General features: G+C 42.1%; 1 protein-coding gene across 5 annotated transcripts in view; it reads left to right on the top strand.

The window, feature by feature from the left end:
• The window catches only part of mst1rb (macrophage stimulating 1 receptor b), a 318,451-nt gene that overhangs the window by 96,625 nt on the left and 198,602 nt on the right, over positions 1–23,224 (top strand). For all 5 annotated transcript variants that reach the window (XR_009506864.1, XM_059944606.1, XM_059944605.1 and 2 more), the window contains exon 4: positions 8,724–8,891. Coding sequence is in view for 4 of the 5 variants with exons in the window: in XM_059944606.1 (XP_059800589.1) it covers positions 8,724–8,891 (168 nt within the window). In the remaining variant the exon portion in view is untranslated. The remainder of the gene's footprint in view (positions 1–8,723; positions 8,892–23,224) is intronic.

Raw genomic sequence — 23,224 nt, 5'->3', positions numbered from 1 at the left:
AAATGCTGGTGGAACACAGCAGGCCAGGCAGCATCGAAAGGGAGAAACACTGTCGACGTTTCAAGCCGAGACCCTTCATCAGAAAAATTGAGGTTGTGTTGATGGCCCATTCTGAAATCTGATCATGGAAGAGAAGATGTTGTCGCTAAAATGTTGAATGTGGGTTCTTTCTGGCTCCTGTACCTCCACACGTACTGAAAAACAAATACAGGTAGTCCCTGAGTTACGAACGTCCGACTTACGGACAACTCATACTTACGAACCGAGGAAGGAGAGTGCCGTCCGCCATTTAAAGTCAGATTGCGACGCTGTCTGCCATTTTAATGTTGGATCGTGATGCCGTCCGCCATTTTAAGTCTTTGCTTGACACTGTGTTGAGTGTTTAACTTATATTTGGCTTAAATTTTTCTTAGTAAGATCCACCTTGACCCCCTCCTTGCCCCTCAGTCCAGTCGGCTGGTGGTGCAGTGAGATCAGCGCCGAGCTCAAGTACGGAGGTTCGATCCAGTGACAGACCGCTCCTGTGCCGGGCTGATGTCGATCCAGTGACTCCTGTACCATCCATGCCAGGTTGATGTCGAGCTTGCAACTTGACCTCGTAAAGAGAACACTTCCACCTCCAGATTAAATTCCCACGAGGAATATTGTGGAGGATCAAATACCCAAACCCAGCACAGCCCCCACTTGTCCCATTTAACCTGTCTCAGTGCGGTGGTCCTTAGGACCCGGCGGACCTCAGGAGCCGGCACAGCTCAGGACCCACCGCCCGCAGTGTTTCTGTTCCAATGACGGGAAGCAATCGCGATTGAAAATAAAGTGGAAATAATAAAGCGTTTGGAAAGAGGTGAAACACCATCGGTCATTGGAAAAGTGTTAGGCTACAGTCGGTCAATGATCGGAACAATTTTAAAGGATAATGGATAAAGTGAGAATAACGGAGCATGTGAAATGCCCTTACCCGATAAAAGCTACAGTTATTACTAAGCAATGCAATGGTTTAATTATTGGAATACATACGTTTCTTAAGTGTTTTATATGCATAGAAAGGTAAAAAAAAATATATATATATACCAATACAAAAGTTTGACGAACTGACGCTATATAATACCGGATGTATTTGTTTCGACTTGTGTACAAATCTGACTTAAAGATGGAGTCAGGAACGGAATTCATACATAACCCGGGAATTGCCTGTAATAACGATTCCCATGGTATTGTTGATGGAAAATTCAGTAATAGTAATTCCATTAAATTCAATGTAAGGTGGTTAGATTCCTTCTTGTTGGAAATAGTTATTGTCAGGGAATTGCATAGAATAAACCTCACTTGCCATTTACCAGCACACATATTAATGTTATCTTGGTTTAACTGCAAGCAGGCATGGGCTGCCCCAGAGTCTGTAAGTAGAATCCAATGTTGTGTGATTACCAGCAAAGACCCTTCTGACTTTATACTGCAAGGAAAGTCATTGGGGAATTAGCGGAAGCTGGCTTGGCTTCTGCAGCCCTTCAGTTCTGCAAGGTGTGATCTCATTCAGGAAGGAATTACTTTAGGTGCGGTTGGGAAACATATGAGTTAGCTGGAAGCTTATGCAATTTACTTTCGACCTGGATAGTGCAAGTCTGTGTTGAGTTAAGGAACTAAGAGATTCTGAAGTACAAATCTAGCAACTAAAAAAATTTGGTCAATTTGTTAATAAGACCATAAATCAAGAACCTTGGTCAGTCCACAGCAGGAAAGCTCAAAGCTCAAATTAAATTTCATCATATACTACCTTGAGATTCATTTTACAGGAAAATAATTAAATACAATGGAGTTTATGAAAAATTATACACAACAAAGACTGACAGATGTCCAATGTACAAAAGAGGGCAAATCATGCTAATAATAAATAACAAAAATAAATAAATGATACTGAGAAATTAAGTGACCTGTGGTGTACTTCAGGGATCTGTTCTGGGACCCCTACTCTTTATGACTTTTATAAATGACCTGGATGAGGAAGTGGGAGGGATGGGATAGTAAATTTGCAGATGACATAAAAATATTGGGGGTGTTGTGGATAGTGTGGAGGGCTGTCAGAGGTTACAGCAGGACATTGATAGGATGCAAAACTGGGCTGAGAAGTGGCAGATGTAGTTCAATCCAGATAAGTGTGAGGTGGTTCATTTTGGTAGCTCGAATATGATGGAAGGATATAGTATTAATGGTAAGACTCTTGACAGTGGAGGATCAGAGGGATCTTGAGGTTGGAGTCCATAGGACAATGAAAGCTGCTGTGCAGGTTGACTCTGTGGCTAAGAAAGCATATGGTGCATTGGCATTCATCAATTGTGGGACTGAGTTTAGGAGCCGAGAGGTAATGTTGCATATATATAGGACTCTTGTCAGACCCCACTTGGAGTACTGTGCTCAGTTCTGGTCGTCTCACTACGGGTAGGATGTGGAAGCCATAGAAAGGGTGCAAAGGGTATAAGGATGTTGCCTGGATTGGGGAGCCTGCCTTATGAGAATAGGTTGAGTGAACTCGGCCTTTCCTCCTTGGAGCGAAGGAGGATGAGAGGTGACCTGATAGAGGTGTATAGGATGATGAGAGGCATTGATCGTGTGGATAGTCAGAGGCTTTTACCAAGGGCTGAAATGGCTAGCATCAGAGGGCACAGTTTTAAGGTGCTTGGAAGAAGGTTACAGAGGAGATATCAGGGGTAAGTTCTTTACACAGAGAGTGGTGAATGCGTGGAATGGACTGCCGGCGACGATGGTGGAGATGGATGTGATAGGATCTTTTGTAAGACTCCTGGATATATACATGGAGCTTAGAAAAATAGAGGGCTATGGGTAACCTTAGGTAATTTCTAAGGTAAGGACATTTTTGGTACAGCTTTGTGGGCCGAAGGGCCTGTATTGAGTTGTAGAGTCTTTGAAAGTGAGTCCAGAGGTAATGGATTCAGTTTAGTGTTGAAGTGAGTGAAGTTATCCACACTGGTACAGGAACTTGCCAATTTTATGGCAATAACTGTAAAGATATAGAAGCAGAGTTAGGCCATTAAGCCCATGAAGACTGCTCTGGTCACAGTTAGAAATATTACAGTTGGTTCTGGCCACCAAATTGTGAAAATAAATAAAATGGTGGAAACACCTTCAGAAAAATTTACAAGAATGATGTGAAATGCACATGTCAGGAAATATTGAAAGGACTAGCTTTCTTTTTCTTGACAGAAGAAAGTTGTGGACTGACCTCACAGAGGTGTTTAAAACTCTTTTGACAGAGTAGATGCAGGGAGAATGTTTCCACAGGTGGGTGAGCATAAGTACAGGCTGTCACTAAAATATAGTCACCAGGACATTCAGTAAGGAAGTCAAATTAAATGTCTCAACCGAAAGCTTGGTGAGAAAGTGGAACATGCTATCACAGGGATTGGTGGATTGGTAGAAGGGAATAGTACGGATACACTTGCAATGAGGCTAGAAAGTATTTGAGGAAGAAATAAATGGAAGATTACAGATAGATTTAGTTGCAAAAATGTAGAAAGTTGAATGAAATGTACAATAAATACCTGTGTGAATTGGATTGACCAAATTGCCTGTCTCCATCTATGCATGTCTGTGTATGTGGCTTGATGAGATACTCAGCAAACTGGGTGTTGAAATGAAGCACTCATTTTCTTTATTTTTGGCCTGATATAGTATCCTATTTAAACAGAGAAAAATAAGAAAGTTTGTTTTACCCAAAGTTTCCTTGCTTTAGATGGTTTTGGACAATTTGCCTTAAATGTGAATCAATAATTGATAATTGTAGTGAGATCACAAACAAGAGAAAGGAGTCTGATGTTTCAGTCTAAAATGTCGACTGTACTCTTTTCCTAGATGCTGCCTGGTCTACTGAGTTCCTCCAGCATTTTATGATTACACTGAGATCTCAAGGAAGGCCTCCCCATTGCTATGGAAATAATGTACCAATCACCTCTCATTCACTGAACTTACCTGGGAATTAAGTGGACCACTGGATTGTGAAATGTATAGTTCAAAGTTAATATTAGTTGAATTAGCAGTTGAATTAGTTGAATTAGCCGTTACATTAGTAGTGGCTGCGGTTTCAAGAGCAGAGTGGAAACGTGTATATGAGAAAATCCATAATCTGCATGTGCAATTGGCCTTTAGCTTCCATGTTAGCCTGAGTGGGTCAGAATGGAAATCTGCACTGATACTTTGCTATTTTCCCCTTCTTTATACAAACAGACTGAATGGGAACACAAGAGACGGCAGAATTTGGAAATCTGGAGCAATATGCACCAGATGCTGGGGGAGCTCAGCAGATCAGGCAGCATCGATGAACAGTTGATGTTTCAGGTTGAGATTCTTCATCAGGACTGGGAAGGATGAGGGCAAAATCCAGAATAAAAGGTTGGCGAGGGGAAAAGGTTGGAGATACACAGAAAGTGCAGTGCAGGTTGTCAATAAGGTGCAAAAACATAAGTTGATAAACTGATCCCTGATCAACTCACTTCCATCCATTGAAGAACAAATCATGTGTGTGTAGATGGATATTACACTGTCAGATTTTTACTACAGGAGCGTATTATATCTAATAGTTAAAATATCCAGCTTTATCCAATAACGCTACTTGAGAGAGAACCTGCTCTGATCTTAAATTGTATTGTATGATATGTTAATGGGCCTGATTAAATGCAATTAACCCAGGCTGGTATTAAAACAATAAAGCAATTCAGAACAAATTGTTGTGGCATCTTATGAATTTTGTATACGTACAGTGGAATTCCCATTTCTCACTGACTCCCACAATTATCTCTTCAAATCCTGACATTTGCAAGAATACTATTCCTTTCTCTCTATTCCTCCATTGCTAAACATCTGTTATCATGATGAGGTTTTCCATTCCAGAACATTTGAGATGTCCTCTTTTTTTCCCAGAAAACATAGGTTCATCGCCACTGCTATCACTGCTGCCCTCACTAGTATTTCTTCTGTTTCCTGCATGTCTGCCCTCACCCATTCCTCCCCTTACTGACTTAACAGGGATCGCGTTCCCCTTGTCTTCTCCCATCACTCCATCAGCCTTCATATCCAGTAAATCATTCTCTGCAACTTCCACCATCTCCAATGTGATCCTACCACCAGGAACATCTTTCCCTCTCTCTGACCACACCCCCCCAACTTCCCACTCTCCATAGGGATCGCTCCCTACCTGTCTTCCTTACCCACTCGTTCTCCCCCACTGATCTCCCACCTGGCACTTACCCTGCAAATGTAATAAGTGCCACACCTGCTCCTACATCTCCTCCCACACCACCATTCAGGGTCCTAAACAGTCCATCCAGGTGAGGCAGTTCTTCACATGTGACCCTGTTGATATCATTCATTACATCTGGTGGTCTCAATGCAGCCTTCTCTACAGCAGCGAGACCTGATGCAGATTGGTGGGCCATTTTGTTGATCACCTTTGCTCCATCTGCCATATCAGCCAGGATTTGCCAGTGTCCAGCCATCTTCATTCCACTTCCCTTTTCCCCCACCAACATATCTGTCCACTGCCTCCTCTACTGACACATTTAGGCAAGATGCAGGCTGGATGAGCATTGCATCATATTCCATCTTGGCATTCTGCAACCTGATGGTATCCGCATCAATTTCTCTAACTTCTGGTAGCTCTTCCCATCTGTAACCATCAATATGTTTTCCCATATTCCTATGACCCATCTTATCCCTTCTCTTTCCTTTCCCCACCCTCACGATCCGGTTGCCTTCTTGCCTCTGATTCCCCATTCTCTTTCCCTTTATGCCATGGTCCATTGTTCTCTCCAAACAAATTCTTTCTGCTTCAGCCTTTGCCTCTTCCACCCATCACCTCTGAAGGGAGATCATTAAGGATCCTCACCGTCTGGGACATGTCCTCTTTTCATTATGACCATCAGGAGCCTGATGGAGCCTGAAGACCCACACTCAATGTTTCAAAACAGTTTCTTCTCCTCTGCCATCTGATTTTTGAAAGGAGCCTGAACATAATTTTGCCATTCCTCTTTTGTATCATTTACTTATCTATTGTTTTATTGTAACTAATAACTTTTTATGTCTTGCATTGTACTGCTGCCCCAAAAGAACAGATTTGATGAGATATGTCAGTGATGATAAACCTGATTCTGACTGTGATTCACTTAGGGTGATATTTCTCAACCAACTGCCAATATGCCTAACTTTAAATTCTGGCAGTGAACAAAGAAAGAGGTTAAGAGCTGCTTTTCCAAATGTTAGCATCCATCAACTGAAAGAATTGAGGAAAAAAAAATCGAGGTGAAAACTGAGCAAAAGAACTTCTCAAATAGTGCTTCAGGGCTTACTTTCAGAATTCAAATCTGTGCGCAATTGTTGTAGGTGTATACTTTCAATCATAAGAGCTTAAAAGCTGAAATGATCATGTTCGCTGATTTTCCAAAGTGAGAGAAAACCAATTTATAATTCAGTTATGTACAGCCCAGTGGTCCACCAGGCCACTGAAGTGAAGAGAAGTGGGTGGCAGGAAAGGACAGGTCCACACCAGGAAAGGACATAATACACAATATAGCTGAGGGAAGCGAATATCTGGGGTGAGGATGAACAGCTGGTAACACAAAGCAGAAAGATGAAAGGATTGGATGAAAATACACTGAAGCCTTCTGTTGGAGAACAGCAAACCAGAAAAAGTAAATAATTCAGTACTTGTGTTAGCTGTATAAATTCTTAATGCATATCACTTACACAAATTATTTGCACCAGGAATTACAATTGAAATTGTAATTGGTTTATTATCGTCACCTGTGCCAAGATACAGTGAAAAGATTGTCTTGCATAGTGTTCATATACATCAAGTCATTACACAGTGTATTGAGGTAGTACACAGTAGTGCAGAACAAAGTGGAACAGCTCCATAGAAAGAGCAATTTGTTAAGCTATATTCCATCATAATGCTATTTAAACAAGGATTACTTGCATATATTTGAAGTACTAGTGGCTATTTTTGTTGCAAGTTGTCCCTAAATATCAGCTTGAATGGTAAATTAACTTCAGTCTAGGAATATTACCATTATTATTATATTACCAATATCATTATCCTTCAGAGCACACTTCTTCTGGCTATGTGTTCTAAGGGAATCAGACAGTTTAAAAGTCATTCATCTCAATTTTTTAACATCTCTATAAGCCAGTGTTCTGGTGGAAGGAATAATGTGGAATGGCAAATAGATTGCTTCAATGGTTTAGGACAATAATGTATAATGTAAGCACAGACAACTTCAGAGTTTCCAACTCCAGTTTTCAGCTTACCCAGCAGAGTTTGGTGCATTGTAGGCAGATGTCTTAGTGCATCATTTCCTCCCAGGTTTCATCTTTTGCATGTTTGCTCTAAGCAACATTTGCAGTTGTACATTCATTCTAGTCCTCTGGTTAGTTCAGTAAATGCATTCAATCACTTAGTAGACCATCTGTCTTGTTTGACTTTCACTCATGTATTTGCGACTGATTCTCATGGATTGTGTGACTGAGGGTAATGAATGCTGAACAACTATTCTGTCATCTCAGGATGGATTATAAAGTAATTGGCAAAATTAGCATCATGACTCCCAAAATGTCCAGATGCATCTTAGTGAAACTTATTTTTGTTAAAATGTACTCATTATACAAATAACACACAGATCCTTTCATCTGATGTCATGCCTATAGGACATCACAGTAGCGTAGTGGTTAGCGTAATGTTATTAAGGCTAAGGGCATTGGATTTCAGAGTTCCATTCCAGCGCCGTCTCTAAGGAATTTGTATATCTTCCCCATGAATGCATGGGTTTTCTCAGGGTACTCAGGATACTCTTTCCTTCTGTGCTCAGTTGAGCATCGAGCTAGCAACTCAGCCTTGTAAAAAACAGACTAATCCTAACGAAACAGCAAAAAATGCCTCCCAATACACCACAAGGCGTGAAAAGGAACATTAATAACAAGTATTTTGGAGGTGCAAATATCAATTTTGGTTTCTTATTATGACAATTGCATACTTGTGAGGTTTTCCTTTACACTCTGAGCTCTGTAGCTTGAAACAATTTGCAACCTCTTTGTATAATCAGAAGTAAATATTGACCCAACAGTTTAAAAGGATTTCCACCTGCTATTTGGGTGTAGATGAAGGATGGCCAACAAGCATGTCAATGGGCAGTATCACTATATTGTACATAGAGAAGTCATGGAGCATGGATGCAGACCCTTTCACCCAACTCATCTGTGCCAACTATGATGCCTAGCAATCTAGTCCCATCTGCCCACACTTGGCACATAGCCCTTTGCTTATCCGCCCTTATTCAGATTCCCTTTAGATGCGGCTTATGTGCAAATCTCAATCACTCTTTCTGGAGGTCATTATAGATACTGTAATGTTCAAAGAAGTCAAATTGTGCAAATACAAAAAAAAAGAAATAATAACAATAAATAACTAACACTGAGAACATGAGTTGTGGAGTCTTTGAACGTGAGTGTTATAGGTTGTGGAATCAGTTCAGTGCTGCAGTGAGTGAACCATCCACAATGGTCCAGGAGCCGACTGTAGGTTACTATTATAACTTAGAGTAATTGGTTATGTATTTTTCTTGCTGCCCTTCAACCCATTTAGGTATGCTTACCCCTTCCCTGTAGCACAGCAATTGAAACAGTACTGATCGATTTTTGCCCCATTCTTTCTCTTCCAGGATGCAAATAACTGTGCAAACAAGCCAACTAGAGTCTGGAATGCTTTTATCCGCATGGACCGATTTGATGGTGATCTAGATGATACCAAGCTGACATCCATCTTCGTAACCGTGATCGGAAATTTCACAGTTGCTCACCTTGGGACGTCAGATGGAAGGATTTTACAGGTAAAAGGCATTTAACAAATGCACAGCTGTCTATTGGGTCCTGATGAAGGGTCTGGACCCAAAATGTCAACTGTTTATTCTTTTCGATTGATACTGTTCCTCCAACGTTTTGTGTGTGTGTTGTACTATTGGTGATATACTTCAGGTTGAGGTTGCCAGCTGGGTCAGAGGATATGTTTGTCATAGACTCCCACAGCACAGAAACAGGCCCACTGACCATCCAAATCCTACACTAATCTTGTTTTATTCTCATCAAATATTATTTATTTATTTAGCAATAGAGCATGGAGTTGGCCCTTTGAGCTGTGCTTCCCAGCAATCCCAATTTAACCCTAACTCAATTGTGGGACAACGTACAGTGACCATTTACCTACCCTAGTCTTTGGACTGTGGGAGGAAACCGGAGCACCCAGGGAAAACCAACAGGGAGGATGTTCAGAGACTTCTTACTGATGGTGCTAGAACTAAACTCCAAACTCTGCTGTCTCAAGCTTTAATAGCAGTGCGCTAACTGTGGCACTCAATTTTCTTTGAATCTAGAAACTGCCATTTATGTGCTCACTAGGGGAAATTGATAGAAGTTAATCAATATGCCAACGTGTTCCTCTTTGGGACACAGGAAGCTGAAGGCCCTGGAGAGAGCCTGCACAGTTTGAGGGGAAATGTGCAATCTCTGCTGAAGGCTGAGTGTGGATTGTTGGACCAGTGAAGGCAGCTGTTCCAGTTATGTCACCATGCCAACCCCAAAGCAGGGCTTTTGTTTCGAGTCAGACAGGCCACGGCTTCAGTTTGAATCAAACATTTAACAGGCAATTTTGCAGGCAATAGAGAAGATTTTGGAGGACTCAGCTGCTCAAGTGGCATCTGCAGAGGGAGATGAACAGTTGATATTTGGGTCAACGTTTCCTTCCACAGAAGCTATTTGACCTGCTGAGTTCCTCCAGCATCATGAGGCACATCGTCAGGGACACCTTCCATCCACCATTAAAGACTCACATAACCCAGGACAATACCATCAGAGAGGAAGTACAGGAGACTTAAGACACATGCGTGTGCATGCACACACACACATGCACGCACAGGCTCACATACACATATGCAGGCACTCACACAGACACATATGCACACGCACACAACACATGCACGCGCACACACACACACACAGGCTCACATACACATATGCAGGCACTCACACAGACACATACGCACACAGGCTCACACAAACATACGCACACACATACACACACACACACACACAAATCCATTCACACATGCACTCACACAGATTCTCTCTCATTCACTCACACACACACACACACAAACACAGACTCACTCAATGTTTCAGGAACAGGTTCTTCCCCTCTGCTATCAGATTTCTGAATGGACAATGAACTAATCCACGCTAAATACCTCTATTTTGCTCTATTTTTGCACTACTTTTTTATCTTTTTATTTGTATTTTAACTTAGAGTATGTTTTATCTATTACATTGTGCTACTGCTTTCAAACAACAAATTGCCCGACATACATTATGCCAGTACTAATAAACTTGATTTTGATTGTGTTTTGCTCCAGATTTGAGCATCTGCAGTCTCTTGTGTCTTTATTTAATTTCTCTGCGTCTGGCCAGTCATTTCTCCCTTGTTCCTGGCTTCCTGGAATCTGATTCTGGAATTCATTTAATGGGAGTCGTGTTAGTCCGACCAGCACTAACTGTTTCCTCTCTCTGAGATATTTTGATCATGTAGACCCTAGCTCTGCTCTGACACACTCACTGGGGTCTCAGTCTTGAGATCGAATCACAAAAGCAAACTTAGCAGATGTTAGGGTGCCGTGATAGTGGAGTGGTTAGCATGACACTATTCTATCTCGGGGCTTCGGTGTTCAGTTCCAGCATTCTCTGTAAGGGGTCTCTGTACATCATCCCTGTGGAGTAGGTGGGTTTTAAGGTCATAAGACATAGGAGCAGAATTAAGCCACTCAGCCCATCGAGTCTGCTCTGCTATTCCATCATGGCTGATTTGTTACCCCTCTCAACCCCATTCTCCTGCCTTCTTGCTGTAAACTTTGACACCCTGACTAACCAAGACAACCAAGGTTTCTTTAGGAATCCAGTTTCCTCTCATATTCCTAAAGGTGTATTGAGTATGTCTACCGGGGAGGTTAATTGGTCGTTGTACGTCATCCTGTGTACAGGTTAGGGTTAAATAGGCATTGTCGGGGTTGTTGGGTAGCATAACACAAAGAAACCGGAAGAGCCTATTCTGCACTGTATCTCCAGGTAAAAAAAATAATTAAAATAAATCAAGTATGAAATGCTGATTATGCACAGCCAGAAAGAGACGTAGAAAGGCAGTGTCTATGATTCAGGTTGACAACCTGTTATCAGAACTAGGACAAACTAAAGGACAGCAGGAGATAGAAAAAGGACATTCTGTGATGGGTTAAAGAGAGGGAATGGAAAAAATAAGCACAGAAAGAGATGTAACTGGGATGGTGTAAGGAGGAGAGGACTCATAACTGGCAGAAATGGAGGAGAAGAATGAGTGCTTGGCCACACTGGGGTCATGAGGAGAATGTACAACCTCCTTATAGACAGTGGTGAGAATTGAACTCCGCTCAGTGATTGTGCTAACCACTACACTGCCGTGCAGCCTCACTGATTTGATGGATGAAAGCCAAGATGGAATGGTGGAGCAGACTCGATGCACTGAATGGCCTAATTCTGCTTCCATGTCTCATGGACTGGTGGTGTTATAACAAGAAGGTGCAGCAGAGTTCTCCACAGTGTCCTGTCTCTCACCTAATAATGTAGTTACTTGGCTATTGTCATAGCACGGCAGCTGCTGCAGGCGAATTACTAGCCACATGGTGATGCATGGGTGCCACAGTAGTGAAGCAGTTAGTGTACTGCTACTACAGCTCAGAGTGTCAGAGTTCAAAGTTTGTTCCTGGTGACCTCTGTAAGGAATCTGTACATCCATCCCTGTAGAATTTGTGTGTTTCCTCTGGGTGCTCTGGTTTCCTCCCACTGTCTAATGAATGTGTCATTGTCATTGTACAATATCATTGTAAACTGTCCTGTGATGAGGTTGGGGTTATATCGGGAGTCACTCGGTTGTAACTTGGTCATTGTAAGCTGTCCTGTGATGAGGTTGGGGTTATATCGGGAGTTGTTCGGTTGTAACTTGGTCATTGTAAACTGTCCTGTGATGAGGTTTGGGTTATATCAGGAGTTGTTCGGTTGTAACTTGGTCATTGTAAACTGTCCTGTGATGAGGTTCGGGTTATATCAGGAGTTGTTCGGTTGTAACTTGGTCATTGTAAACTGTGCTGTGATGAGGTTCGGGTTATATCGGGAGTTGTTCGGTTGTAACTTGGTCATTGTAAGCTGTCCTGTGATGAGGTTGGGGTTATATCGGGAGTTGTTCGGTTGTAACTTGGTCATTGTAAACTGTCCTGTGATGAGGTTCGGGTTATATCAGGAGTTGTTCGGTTGTAACTTGGTCATTGTAAGCTGTCCTGTGATGAGGTTGGGGTTATATCGGGAGTTGTTCGGTTGTAACTTGGTCATTGTAAACTGTCCTGTGATGAGGTTTGGGTTATATCAGGAGTTGTTCGGTTGTAACTTGGTCATTGTAAACTGTCCTGTGATGAGGTTCGGGTTATATCAGGAGTTGTTCGGTTGTAACTTGGTCATTGTAAACTGTGCTGTGATGAGGTTCGGGTTATATCGGGAGTTGTTCGGTTGTAACTTGGTCATTGTAAACTGTCCTGCGATGAGGTTCGGGTTATATCGGGAGTTGTTCGGTTGTAACTTGGTCATTGTAAACTGTCCTGTGATGAGGTTCGGGTTATATCGAGAGTTGTTCGGTTGTGGAGCTCTAGCCAACTCTGTGCTGTACCTCTAAAAAAAAATCTTTCAGGATGTTTTGTGGCTTAGATAGATGTTGCTGAAATGCATATCTCTAATAACATCTTTACACTTCTGCGGTTATTTTTGCAGTGCTAGGCTAGGCAACCATTTAATCTACTCCAAAAGTTGATATCATGGGATCTAAATTCACTGTACCGTAACTGTGCCCTTATTATCATTGTTTAGACGTGGAAAGTTTTGATATTGTGATGGAATTGTGGATAGGGGCCAAGCTTCAACTAAAGAATGTGAAATGACTTTCAGCATGTGCCCTCAGTGTGGGAGATTTATGTTTGTTTTGCTTGGAATACAATCATGTCCTTTTTGGATTTAGTAGTTTCAAGTAAAGGAAATTCTTGTATGTTGCTAGTCGTCTTCTCAGATCTATGAGGAGAAAAATTGGGAGCACATTGTAGTTTAGAATGACTTTCTGAGTCAATCATTTCATTACGTATCAGTACAAAGTTCAAAGTCAATTTATTATCAAAGTACATGTACGCCACTCTAAACAATCCTGAGATTCATTTTCTTGCAAACACTCACAGTAAATTTAAAGAAACACATGAGAATCAATGAAAAACTGTGCACAACAAAGACAGACAAACAAATGAGGTGCAAAAGATAACTAACTGTGCAAATACAAACAAATAATAATAGTAAATAAATAAGCAGAAAATATCAAGAACATGAGTTGTAAAGTCCTTGAAAGTAAGTCCATAAATTGGGGGAACAGTTTAGTGCTTGGGTGAGTGAAGCTGAGTGAAGTTATCCTGTCTGGTTCAGGAGCCTGATGGTTGAGGGGTATTAACTGTTCTTGAACCTGGTGGTGCGGGTCCTGAGGCTCCTGAACCTCCTTCCTGATTGTAGCAGTGAAAAGAGTGCATGGTCTGGATGGCCAGGGTCTTGGATAATGGATGCTGCTTTACTTCAACAATGCTCAGTGTAGATGTGCTCAATGCTTTCATTGTTGTCTTCATGGAGTCACTGGATTTTGATATCCATCCCCAAAATGCATTCTGTGGTCTTCTGAACCACACCCATTTGATCAGTTTGTTTCATTGACAATGCTGCAATTGCATTTGCACTGTGAGCCATCTAAGTTCTTTCATTGTGTTTCATTTTGCTGTCCCCTTGTGTCACATGCACAGTGAACTGTGCCAATTTGCGTCAATGACCAACAGAGTCCTAGGTTTGGCATGCAGGCAACCTGCAGGTGTTGCTACATCAACATAGCATGCCCACAACTTACTTGTATGTGCATCTTTGGAATGTGGGATGAAACCGGTGCACCTGGAGAAAACCCATGGGGACACATTCAGGACATCCAAACTCCTTACAATGGCAGGAATTGAACCCCAGTCGGTGATTGCTGATCCTGTAAAGTGATTGCACTAAACACTATGCTACCATGCTGCCCCATGTTCTGCCAATGTAAAAACATTAAACATATCAAAGAGTAAGAGTTCCAGCGTGAATTTGTTTTATTGGAGTAGGGTAGTGTCATTTATTCTTATTTTGATTTATTTAGAGATACAATGCAGAATAGGCTTTTCTGACTCTTCAAGTCGCAGTACTCTAGCAACCTACCGACTCAACCTGAGCCCTATTGTGATACAGTGGACCTACTAACTGATATGCCTTTGGACAGTGAGAGGAAACCGGTGCACCCAGAAAATAATTATGCATTCCACAGGGAGGACGTACAGAATCCTTACAGATAATGTCGGGATTAAACTCTGAACATTGACGCCCTGAGCATCATGCTAACTGTTACGCTCCTGTGGCACCCAAAATGAGTTTATATGAACATATGTCATTGAGACTTCTTGCGAGAGAATCATTTATTGCGATGAACTTCAGATTAGGTCTGGACCAATCTCTCATGACTCTCTACTCAAATTGCTTAGATTCTTCCTGACCCAGGATTAATTTACATTGCTCAATGAACATGCCAGTGCACTTATCTCTGGCATGCCAGGATGCCTCAAAGAAACATGGAAGCCAGAATGCCTGGAAGAAACATGTGGTTAGAGAAGAAACTCTAAGCATTTTTGCACCAGATGTCAGGATTGACTGGGATTACTGGAGCAGTTCTGCCACTGAGCCTCTCAAAGATCTAAGGCAGCCAATTCACTGAATATATTCAAAGTTGGCACATCATGGCCCAGGAATGGAAAACTCTATAGAAGGTCATGGATGCAGTCTAGTCCATCCTCACCATTGAGCACATTTACAGGAGTACCCCACCATTCAGGTCATGTTCTCTTCTCAATACTTCAATCAGGAGGTAAAGGCACAATAAATCCCATATCGCCACGTTCAGGAACAGTTATTACCTTACAACCAGTGTGAATAACTTCATTCACCTCAACTCTTAACTATCTCTACAGCCTACAGACTCACTTTCAAGGATTCTATAACTTGTGTATCAGTATTATTTTTTATTTGTTTACACAATTTGTCTTTTCCAATTTGGTTATTTGTAAGTCTTCGTTTATGTGTAGTTTTCCATAAATCCTACTGTATTTATTTATTTTCATGTGAATGCCAGCAAAAAATGAATCTCAAGGAGTATGTGGTAACATGTACTTACTGGATACTGAATTTTACTTTGTCTTTGAACTGTAGGGGTTCACGAGGAGAGAGGCACTGAGGCCAAATCTGCCCAGCTATAATGTCATTGAATAACAGAGCGGGTTCAATGGGTATCATAGCCCAAGGCTTCCATTTCATTTGATCTTGTGACATATGGGCTCTTAAAGTCAGATCTAAATCATCCCTGTTCCTTTCTGAAGCCATAGGTTAGTGTTGGAACGAATTAACCGTTCCAACAGTTGGAACCAGTTAAATAAACAGTGTTGCCAAGAACCGTTTAGAGGGGAAGTAGTTTCTGCACCCTGGAGATTTTTATTCCTTCACTCTGTTGGATTGTTTAGTCAATGGGCTGTGAATGGGCACTCTCAGAAAGGGAAACAGCTGGAGAGAGAGGAAGAGGTCTGAGCTTGATGATGGACGCAAGAATTGCCTGACATTTATAGCAGAAGTAAAACAATTTATGTCAATGGGCAAATGTGTAAAATCTGATTTGTTTATGAATTAGGAACATTGCAAGATGATATTGTGGTTAGTTTGCTTTGCCTTTTAGAAATGATTGATCATTTCCAGTTAGAATATGAACTGGAGACGGCTGTAGTGTTCATTAAGACATGGAGTTGAACAGTATAAAAGGATAACCTTTAGCCCCACCATAAACAGAAGATTCTGCAGATGCTGGAAATCTTGGGCAACACACCCATACTGCAAGAGGAACTCAGCAAGTCAGATAAAATCTATGGGGCATCAGAACATTTTGGACTCAGCCTGAAACTTCGACTATTTATTCCACTCCATAAATATGCTTCCTGACTTGTTCAATTTCTCCAGTATTTTGTTTGAGACTTTAGCTCAATGCATCTGAATCAACCATCATGCTTGAATACACTAATCCCACTTGCCTGCATTTATTCTATGTCCCTCTTTGTCTTGCTCATTCGAGTACTTATCCAGACACCTATTTAATGATACTGTTGCTGCCTCTGCCATCATGTCTGGCTACTCTTTCCAGATACTAACTACGCTTTATTTGAAAGAATTTACCCCTTGGTCCCCCTTTATACTTCCTTCACACTTTAAACCTATGTGGAACTTTTCTTTTGCTACATTGATGACTACATTGGTGCTGCTTCCTGCACCCATGCTGAGCTCGTCAATTTCATCGACTTTGCCTCTAACTTCCACCCAGCCCTCAAATTCCATCTCGGACACTTCTCTCCCCTTTCTCAATCTCTCGGTCTCCATCTCTGGAGACAGACTGTCCACTGACATCTTCTATAAACCCACTGACTCCCATAACTACCTCGACTGTACCTCTTCCCACCTTGTCAAATGTAAAAATGCTATTCCCTATTCCCAGTTCCTCCACCGCTTCTGCTTCCAAGATGTTCCAGGGCATCTCAAATGTCGTCTTTCTTTAAGGATTGTGGTTTCCCTTCTGCCATCATCAATGATGCCCTCACCCACATCTCCTCCATTTCCCGCACTTCGGCCCTCACTCCATCCTCCCGTCACCACAACAGGGACCGAGTTCCCCTTGTCCTCACCTACCACCCCACCAGCCTCCAGATCCAGCATATTATCCTCCGCAACTTACGCCACCTTCAACAGGACCCCACCACTAAACACATCTTTCCCTCTCTATCCCTCTCTGCTTTCTGCAGGGATCGTTCCCTCCGCGACTCCCTGGTCCACATGTCCCTCCCCACAGATCTCCCACCTGCACTTATCCCTGCTAGTGTAAGTGCTACACCTGTCCCTACACCTCCTCTCTTCCCACCGTCCAGGGCCCCAAACTGTCCTTCCAGGTGAGGCAACACTTCACTTGTGAGTCTGTTGGGGTAATCCATTGCATCCGGTGCTCCTGGTGTGGCCTGCTCTACATCGGTAAGACCCGACACAGATTGGGGGACTGCTTTGTCGAGCACCTCTGCTCCATCCACCACAACAGACAGGATCTCCCGGTTGCCACTCACTTCAACACTGCTTCATGTTCCCATTCGGATATGTCCATACATGGCCTCCTCTACTGCCATGATGAGGCCAAACTCAGGATGGAGGAGCAACACCTCATATACTGTATGGGTGGTCTCCAGCCCCTTGGCATGAACATTGAATTCTCTAACTTCTGGTAATTCCCTCCCTCTTCCTTCACCCATCCCACTTTCACTCTGCCTCCTTCTCCAGCTGCCTATCACCTCTCTCATAATTCTGCCTTCTTCTACTACCCATAGTGCTTTCCCCTTACATTCCTTCTTCACCTCTCCTGCCTATTCCCTCCCTGTTTCCCCTCCCCCACCCCTTGATCTTTCCTCTGATTGGTTTTTAACCTGACACCCACCAGCCTTCTTCCCACCCTCTCCCCATCTTCTTTATAGTGCCCCTGCCCCCTCCCTCTTCAGTCCTGACAAAGGTCTCGGCCTGAAACGCTGACTGCTCGTTTCCACAGATGCTGCTCGACCTGCTGAGTTCCTCCAGCTTGTTGTACATGTTGCTTTGACCCCAGCATCTGCAGTGCACTTTGTGTTCACCTTAAATCTATGGTCCTTAGTTTTAGACATTCTACCATGGGAAACAGATTTTGGCTATTTACTGTAGCTATGACTTGCTGTCATGTCACATCTCAGTCCCCATTGCTTCCGGTAAAAGAGATCTAATCTATCTGAACGCTGCTTAATATTCAAGTCCTTCAAAGCTAGGCAACAGTTTTCTGAGTTCTTTTCTGCACCCTCTGTTTCTTAACCACATCCTTACTGTATAATGGTGACTGGAACTGCATGTAATTCTCTAAGTGGAGTCTAACCGATGTTCTGTACAACTGTAAAATGCCATTCCAAGTTTTGTACTCTGATGAAGGTAAGACTATTCTATGTCTTCCTTGCAATCCAAAAGTTCAATGTTCAAAGCAAATTTATTATATGTTACCATATACAATCCTAAGATTCATTTTCTTGCTGGCATTTACAGTAAATACAAGAAACACGATAGAATCAAATGAAAGACCACACCCAGACAAACGACCAATGTGCCATACAGAGCAAAATGTGCAAATGCAAAAAAGAAAAAACAATAATAAATAAACAATAAATAATGAGAACGTGAAACGAAGGTCCTTGAAAATAAATCCGTAGGTTGTGGGAACAGTTCAGTGATGGGGCTAGTGAAGTTGAGTGAAGTTATCCCCTCTGGTTCAAGAGCCTGATGGACAAAGAGTAATAATTGTTCCCGAAAGTGGTGGTGTGGGTCTTGAGGTTTCTGTACATTCTTCTTGATGGCACCTATCTATCAGTCTACCTATGTTTCAGGTCATTATGTACTTTTATCCTGTCTTCCTCTGTTCGACAGTACTCCCTCGGGCCCTGTCATTCACTGTGCACTACTCTGTCCTGGTTTAATTTCCCAAGATGCATCACATCACACTTTTAAAATTCAAAGTAAATTTATTAACAAAGTACATATATGTCATCATATACAACCCTGAGATTCATTTTCTTGCAGACATACTCAATAATAGAATAATAACCACAATAGAATCAATGAAGGATGGCACTAACCTGGGTGTTCAACCAGTGTGCAAAGACTGTGCAATTACAAAAAAAAGAAATATTGATATTAAATAATAAATAAATAAATAAACAATAAATATTGAAAACATGAGATGAAGGGTCCTTGAAAGCGGGTCCATAAATTGTGGGAACATTTCAATGATGGGGCAAGTGAAATTGAGTGAAGTTATCCCTTTTGGTTCAGGAGCCTGATGTTTGAGTTAAATACCATCTCAGCTTTCCTTGCCAACATTCCCAGTTGATTCATATCCAGTTCTAATCTTTGACAACCTTTATTGTTCACTATGCCATCAATTTTGGTGCCATCTACAAACTTACTAATCATAGCTCCTAATTTCAGAAGTAATGAAGCATAAAGTATCTAAGTTAGCAACAGAACTGGGAGAGTTTGAAGTTTAGCAGGGACCTTCATCATTGGAAGATAGGAGCATTGCATCATTCATGACTGCACCAGATATTTATGGTTGCTGTTTTAATACTGGGCGACACCTGTATTGCAGGGGATGGGAAGGCTCTACAATGGGTAGTCAAAACTGCTCAATGCATCAGAATCAGGTTTAATATCACCGGCATATGTCGTGAAATTTGTTAACTTTGAGGCAGCAGTACAATGCAATACATGATAAATATAGAAAAATAGGATTAAAGTAAGTATATGTATGATATTAAATACTTAAATAAGTAGAGCAAAAACAGAAAGAATAAAAGTGAGGTAGTGTTCATGGATTCAATGTCCATTTAGCAGTTGGATGGCAGAGGGAAAGAAGCTGTTCCTGAATCGCTGAGTATGTGCCTTCAGGCTTCTGTACCTCCTACCTGACAGTAACAATGAGAAGAGTGCATGTCCTGGGTGGTGGGGGTCTTAATAATGGATGCCGCCTTTCTGAGGCACCGCACCCTGAAAATTTCTTGGATACTATGGAGGTTAATACCCAAGATAGAGCTGACAAATTTTACAACTTTCTGTAGCTTCTTTTGATCCTGTGTAGTAACACCCTACCCCCATACCATACAGTGATGCAGCCAGTTAGAATGCTCTTCACTGTTTTTGAGTGTTTTAGGTGACAACCCAAATCTCCTCAAACTCTCAATGAAATACAGCTGCTGTCTTGCTTTTTTATGGCTGCATCAATATGTTGGGACCAGGTTAGATTCTCAGAGATATTGACACCCAGAAACTTGAAGCTGCTCACTCTCTCCACTTCTGATCCCTCTATGAGGATCGGTTTGTGTTCCCCCATCTTACGTTTTCTGAAGTCCACAATCAGCTCTTGGGTTTTACTGTTGTTGAATGCAAGGTTGTTGCTGCAACACCACTCAACTAGTTGATATATCTCACTCCTGCACGCCCTCTCATCACCATCTGAGTTACTGCCAACAATGGTTGTATTATCAGCGAATTTATAGATGGCTTTTGAGCTATGCGTAGCGACACTGTCATGGGCATAGAGAGAGTATAGAGCAGTGGGCTAAGCACACATCTCTGAGGTGCACTAGTGTTGATGGTCAGTGAAGTCGAGATGTTATTTCCAATCCAGACAGATTGTGGTCTTCCAGTAAGAAAATCCAGCTGGAGGTACAGAGGCCCAGTTACTGTATATTTTTGATCAGATTGTAGGACTGAAGGTGTTAAACACTGAGCTATAGTAAATGAAGAGCTCCTGGACACATTGTCCAGATGATCTAAGGCTGCGTGAATAGCCATTGAGATTGTGTCTGTCATAGACTATTGTGGTGATAGGCAAATTGCAATGGGTCCAGGTCCTTGCTGAGGCAAGAGTTGATTCTAACCATGACCAACCTCTCAAAGCATTTCATCTCCACAGATGTGAGTGCACTGAATCATAGTTATTAAGGATGATCACACTGCTCCTCTTGGGCATTGGTATAATTGTTGCCCTTTTGAAGCAGATGGCAACTTCTTCCCATAGCAGTGAGAGATTGAAAATGCCTTTGAATACACCAGCCGGTTGGTTGTCACAAGTTTTCAGAGCCTTACAAGGTAAAAAAAAAGAGACATCTTGAGAATCAAAGTTGGCGGTGAAAACATCAATAATTTCAGACATGCAGATGACACTGTGTTAATTGCAAGTATGGAGGCAGAACTAAAAATCTTAATTGATATAGTTGTTGAAGAAAGTGCAAAAATGGGCCTAACTATCAATTGCAAAAAGACAATGTATGGAGATACCCAAAAAGGAGAATCCTGTCTGCAGGCTGAGAATAAACGGGGAAGACCTAAAACAAGTACAGAACTTTTGCTACTTAGGAAGCTGGGTGACATCAGATGGCAGGTGCAACATGGACTTCAAAAGAAGAATAGGGATGGCAAAAGACACCTTTACGAGAATGAAGAATATACTGACCAACACTAAACTAGGCAAGACAACCCACCTCAGAGAACTGAAATGTTACATTTATCCAGTTATGTTATATGGCTCAGAATGTTGGACAATATCTAGTATCATGAGGAAACAGACTGAGCAACAAAGATGTGGTTATTGAGGAGGATGCAAAGAATATCATGGATGAAACGAATATCTAATGAGGATGTCATGAACAGAGCAAGCACAAAAAAGGAAATAACATATGAGATTATGAAAAGGCAACGTGACTTCATTGGACATGTGATTAGGAAAGAGGAGTTAGAATGCAGGGTAATTATGGGGAAGATTGAAGGGAAGAAAGCAAGAGGAAGGCAAAGACAAATGACGATGGAGACAGCAGCCAGAGAACTGGAAATGTATACCAGTGAATTGATCCACATGACCCGAAACAGGAGTGTGTGGGCCATGGCAGTCAAAGCTCAAACCGGGCCTGGCACCTGCTGATGATGACTAGGTACTCCACTGGGACCTGCTGCCTTGCAAGGGTTCACCATCCTGAAAGACAGCCCAACGTCATCCCTGAGACAGAAATCACAGGGTAACTGGGCCCAGCAGGGATCTTCACAATTGTAGTCTCCAACATCGCTTAGAATTGTTTCTTGGCTCTTGAAATAGCCCTCCATGAGTCAAACTGTGTTTTGTTGTACAGACCTGGGTCGCTAGTCATAAATGCCACAGCTCTAGCCCTCAGCAGACAATGAACCTCCAGGTTCATCTGTGGCTTTTGGTTTGGGAACGTATAGCAAGTTTTTGTAGGCACTGACTCATCTGCGCAGGATTTAATGAAGTCAGTACCAACAGCGGCATATTTATCCAGACTTGAAGATGACTCCCCGAATGTCGTCTAGTTCACTGACTCAAAGCAGTCCTGTAAGCTGTCCTGTGCTTCCCTTGTCCATACATTCTTAGTCGTCACTGCTGGTGCTGCAGTCTTCAGTCTCTGCCTATACACAAGGAGTAGAAGTACAGCCAGGTGTGGGCATGGAATAGCATGGTAAACACTCTTGATCTTAGTGTAACAGTTGTTTCCTCTGTACTACAAGTGATCTGTTTGTCTAGAGTCTGTTTGACTTTGGCCTGAGGTGGAATGTACACTGCAACCAAAATGATTGCAGAAATCTCCTGCGGCAGGTAAGGTGGACGACACTTTATTGAAAAGTATTTCTGGTCTGGTGAACAGGATTGAGACATCACTGACACATTTGTCCACCAAGTGGAGTTGTTCGGGAGGCATATGCCTACACCTCTGATTTTGAGAGACTCAACAGTTATATCTTGACATTGTATAGTGACCCCATCAATTTAATTGCTGCATCTGGTAAGGAAGGGTTTAAGTAGGATTCTATGAAATAAAGGACATTAGTGGTCCTAATGTCCCTCTGATACAGCAACGTAACTCTGAGATCTTCAATCTTATTTACCAAAGACTGTACATTTTCCAGCAAGATGGTCAGCATTGGGAGTCAAAAACCTTCTTGTTTTTTAAAAAAATATGCTAATAGCCCGGAAAGCCAGCCTCATTTCCACTGAGGATGCCTTGCGAGGATAGTGTGCCAGCTACAGTTGGCATTATTTCCATTGGTTTTAAGCAATGATAGATAGTTCAGCTGCATAAAAACATAGTTATTCAATGCCCAGACCTTGGATGCAGTTGTGGTTCTCAGCCGTAGCTGGCCGAAATGGGAAAATGTTATCATTTCCATCGAGCTGTGCCGCTTCGAGTTCACCCTTGAAGGCATCCTGAGAGTAAACTCTTGTGTTTGGACGCAGTTAAACTTTGTGTGATAGAGAAGCTGTTTGTAGTGAAGGTCAAAGGCATCCCTTGGGAAATTGGAGGCAGCTAGGAAATTGTTGGAAAGACTTAATCATTTA

Source organism: Hypanus sabinus, chromosome 19 (assembly GCF_030144855.1).
Source record: "Hypanus sabinus isolate sHypSab1 chromosome 19, sHypSab1.hap1, whole genome shotgun sequence".
NCBI classification, from domain to species: Eukaryota; Metazoa; Chordata; class Chondrichthyes; order Myliobatiformes; family Dasyatidae; genus Hypanus; species Hypanus sabinus.
This window is presented reverse-complemented; position numbering and strand designations above follow the sequence as displayed.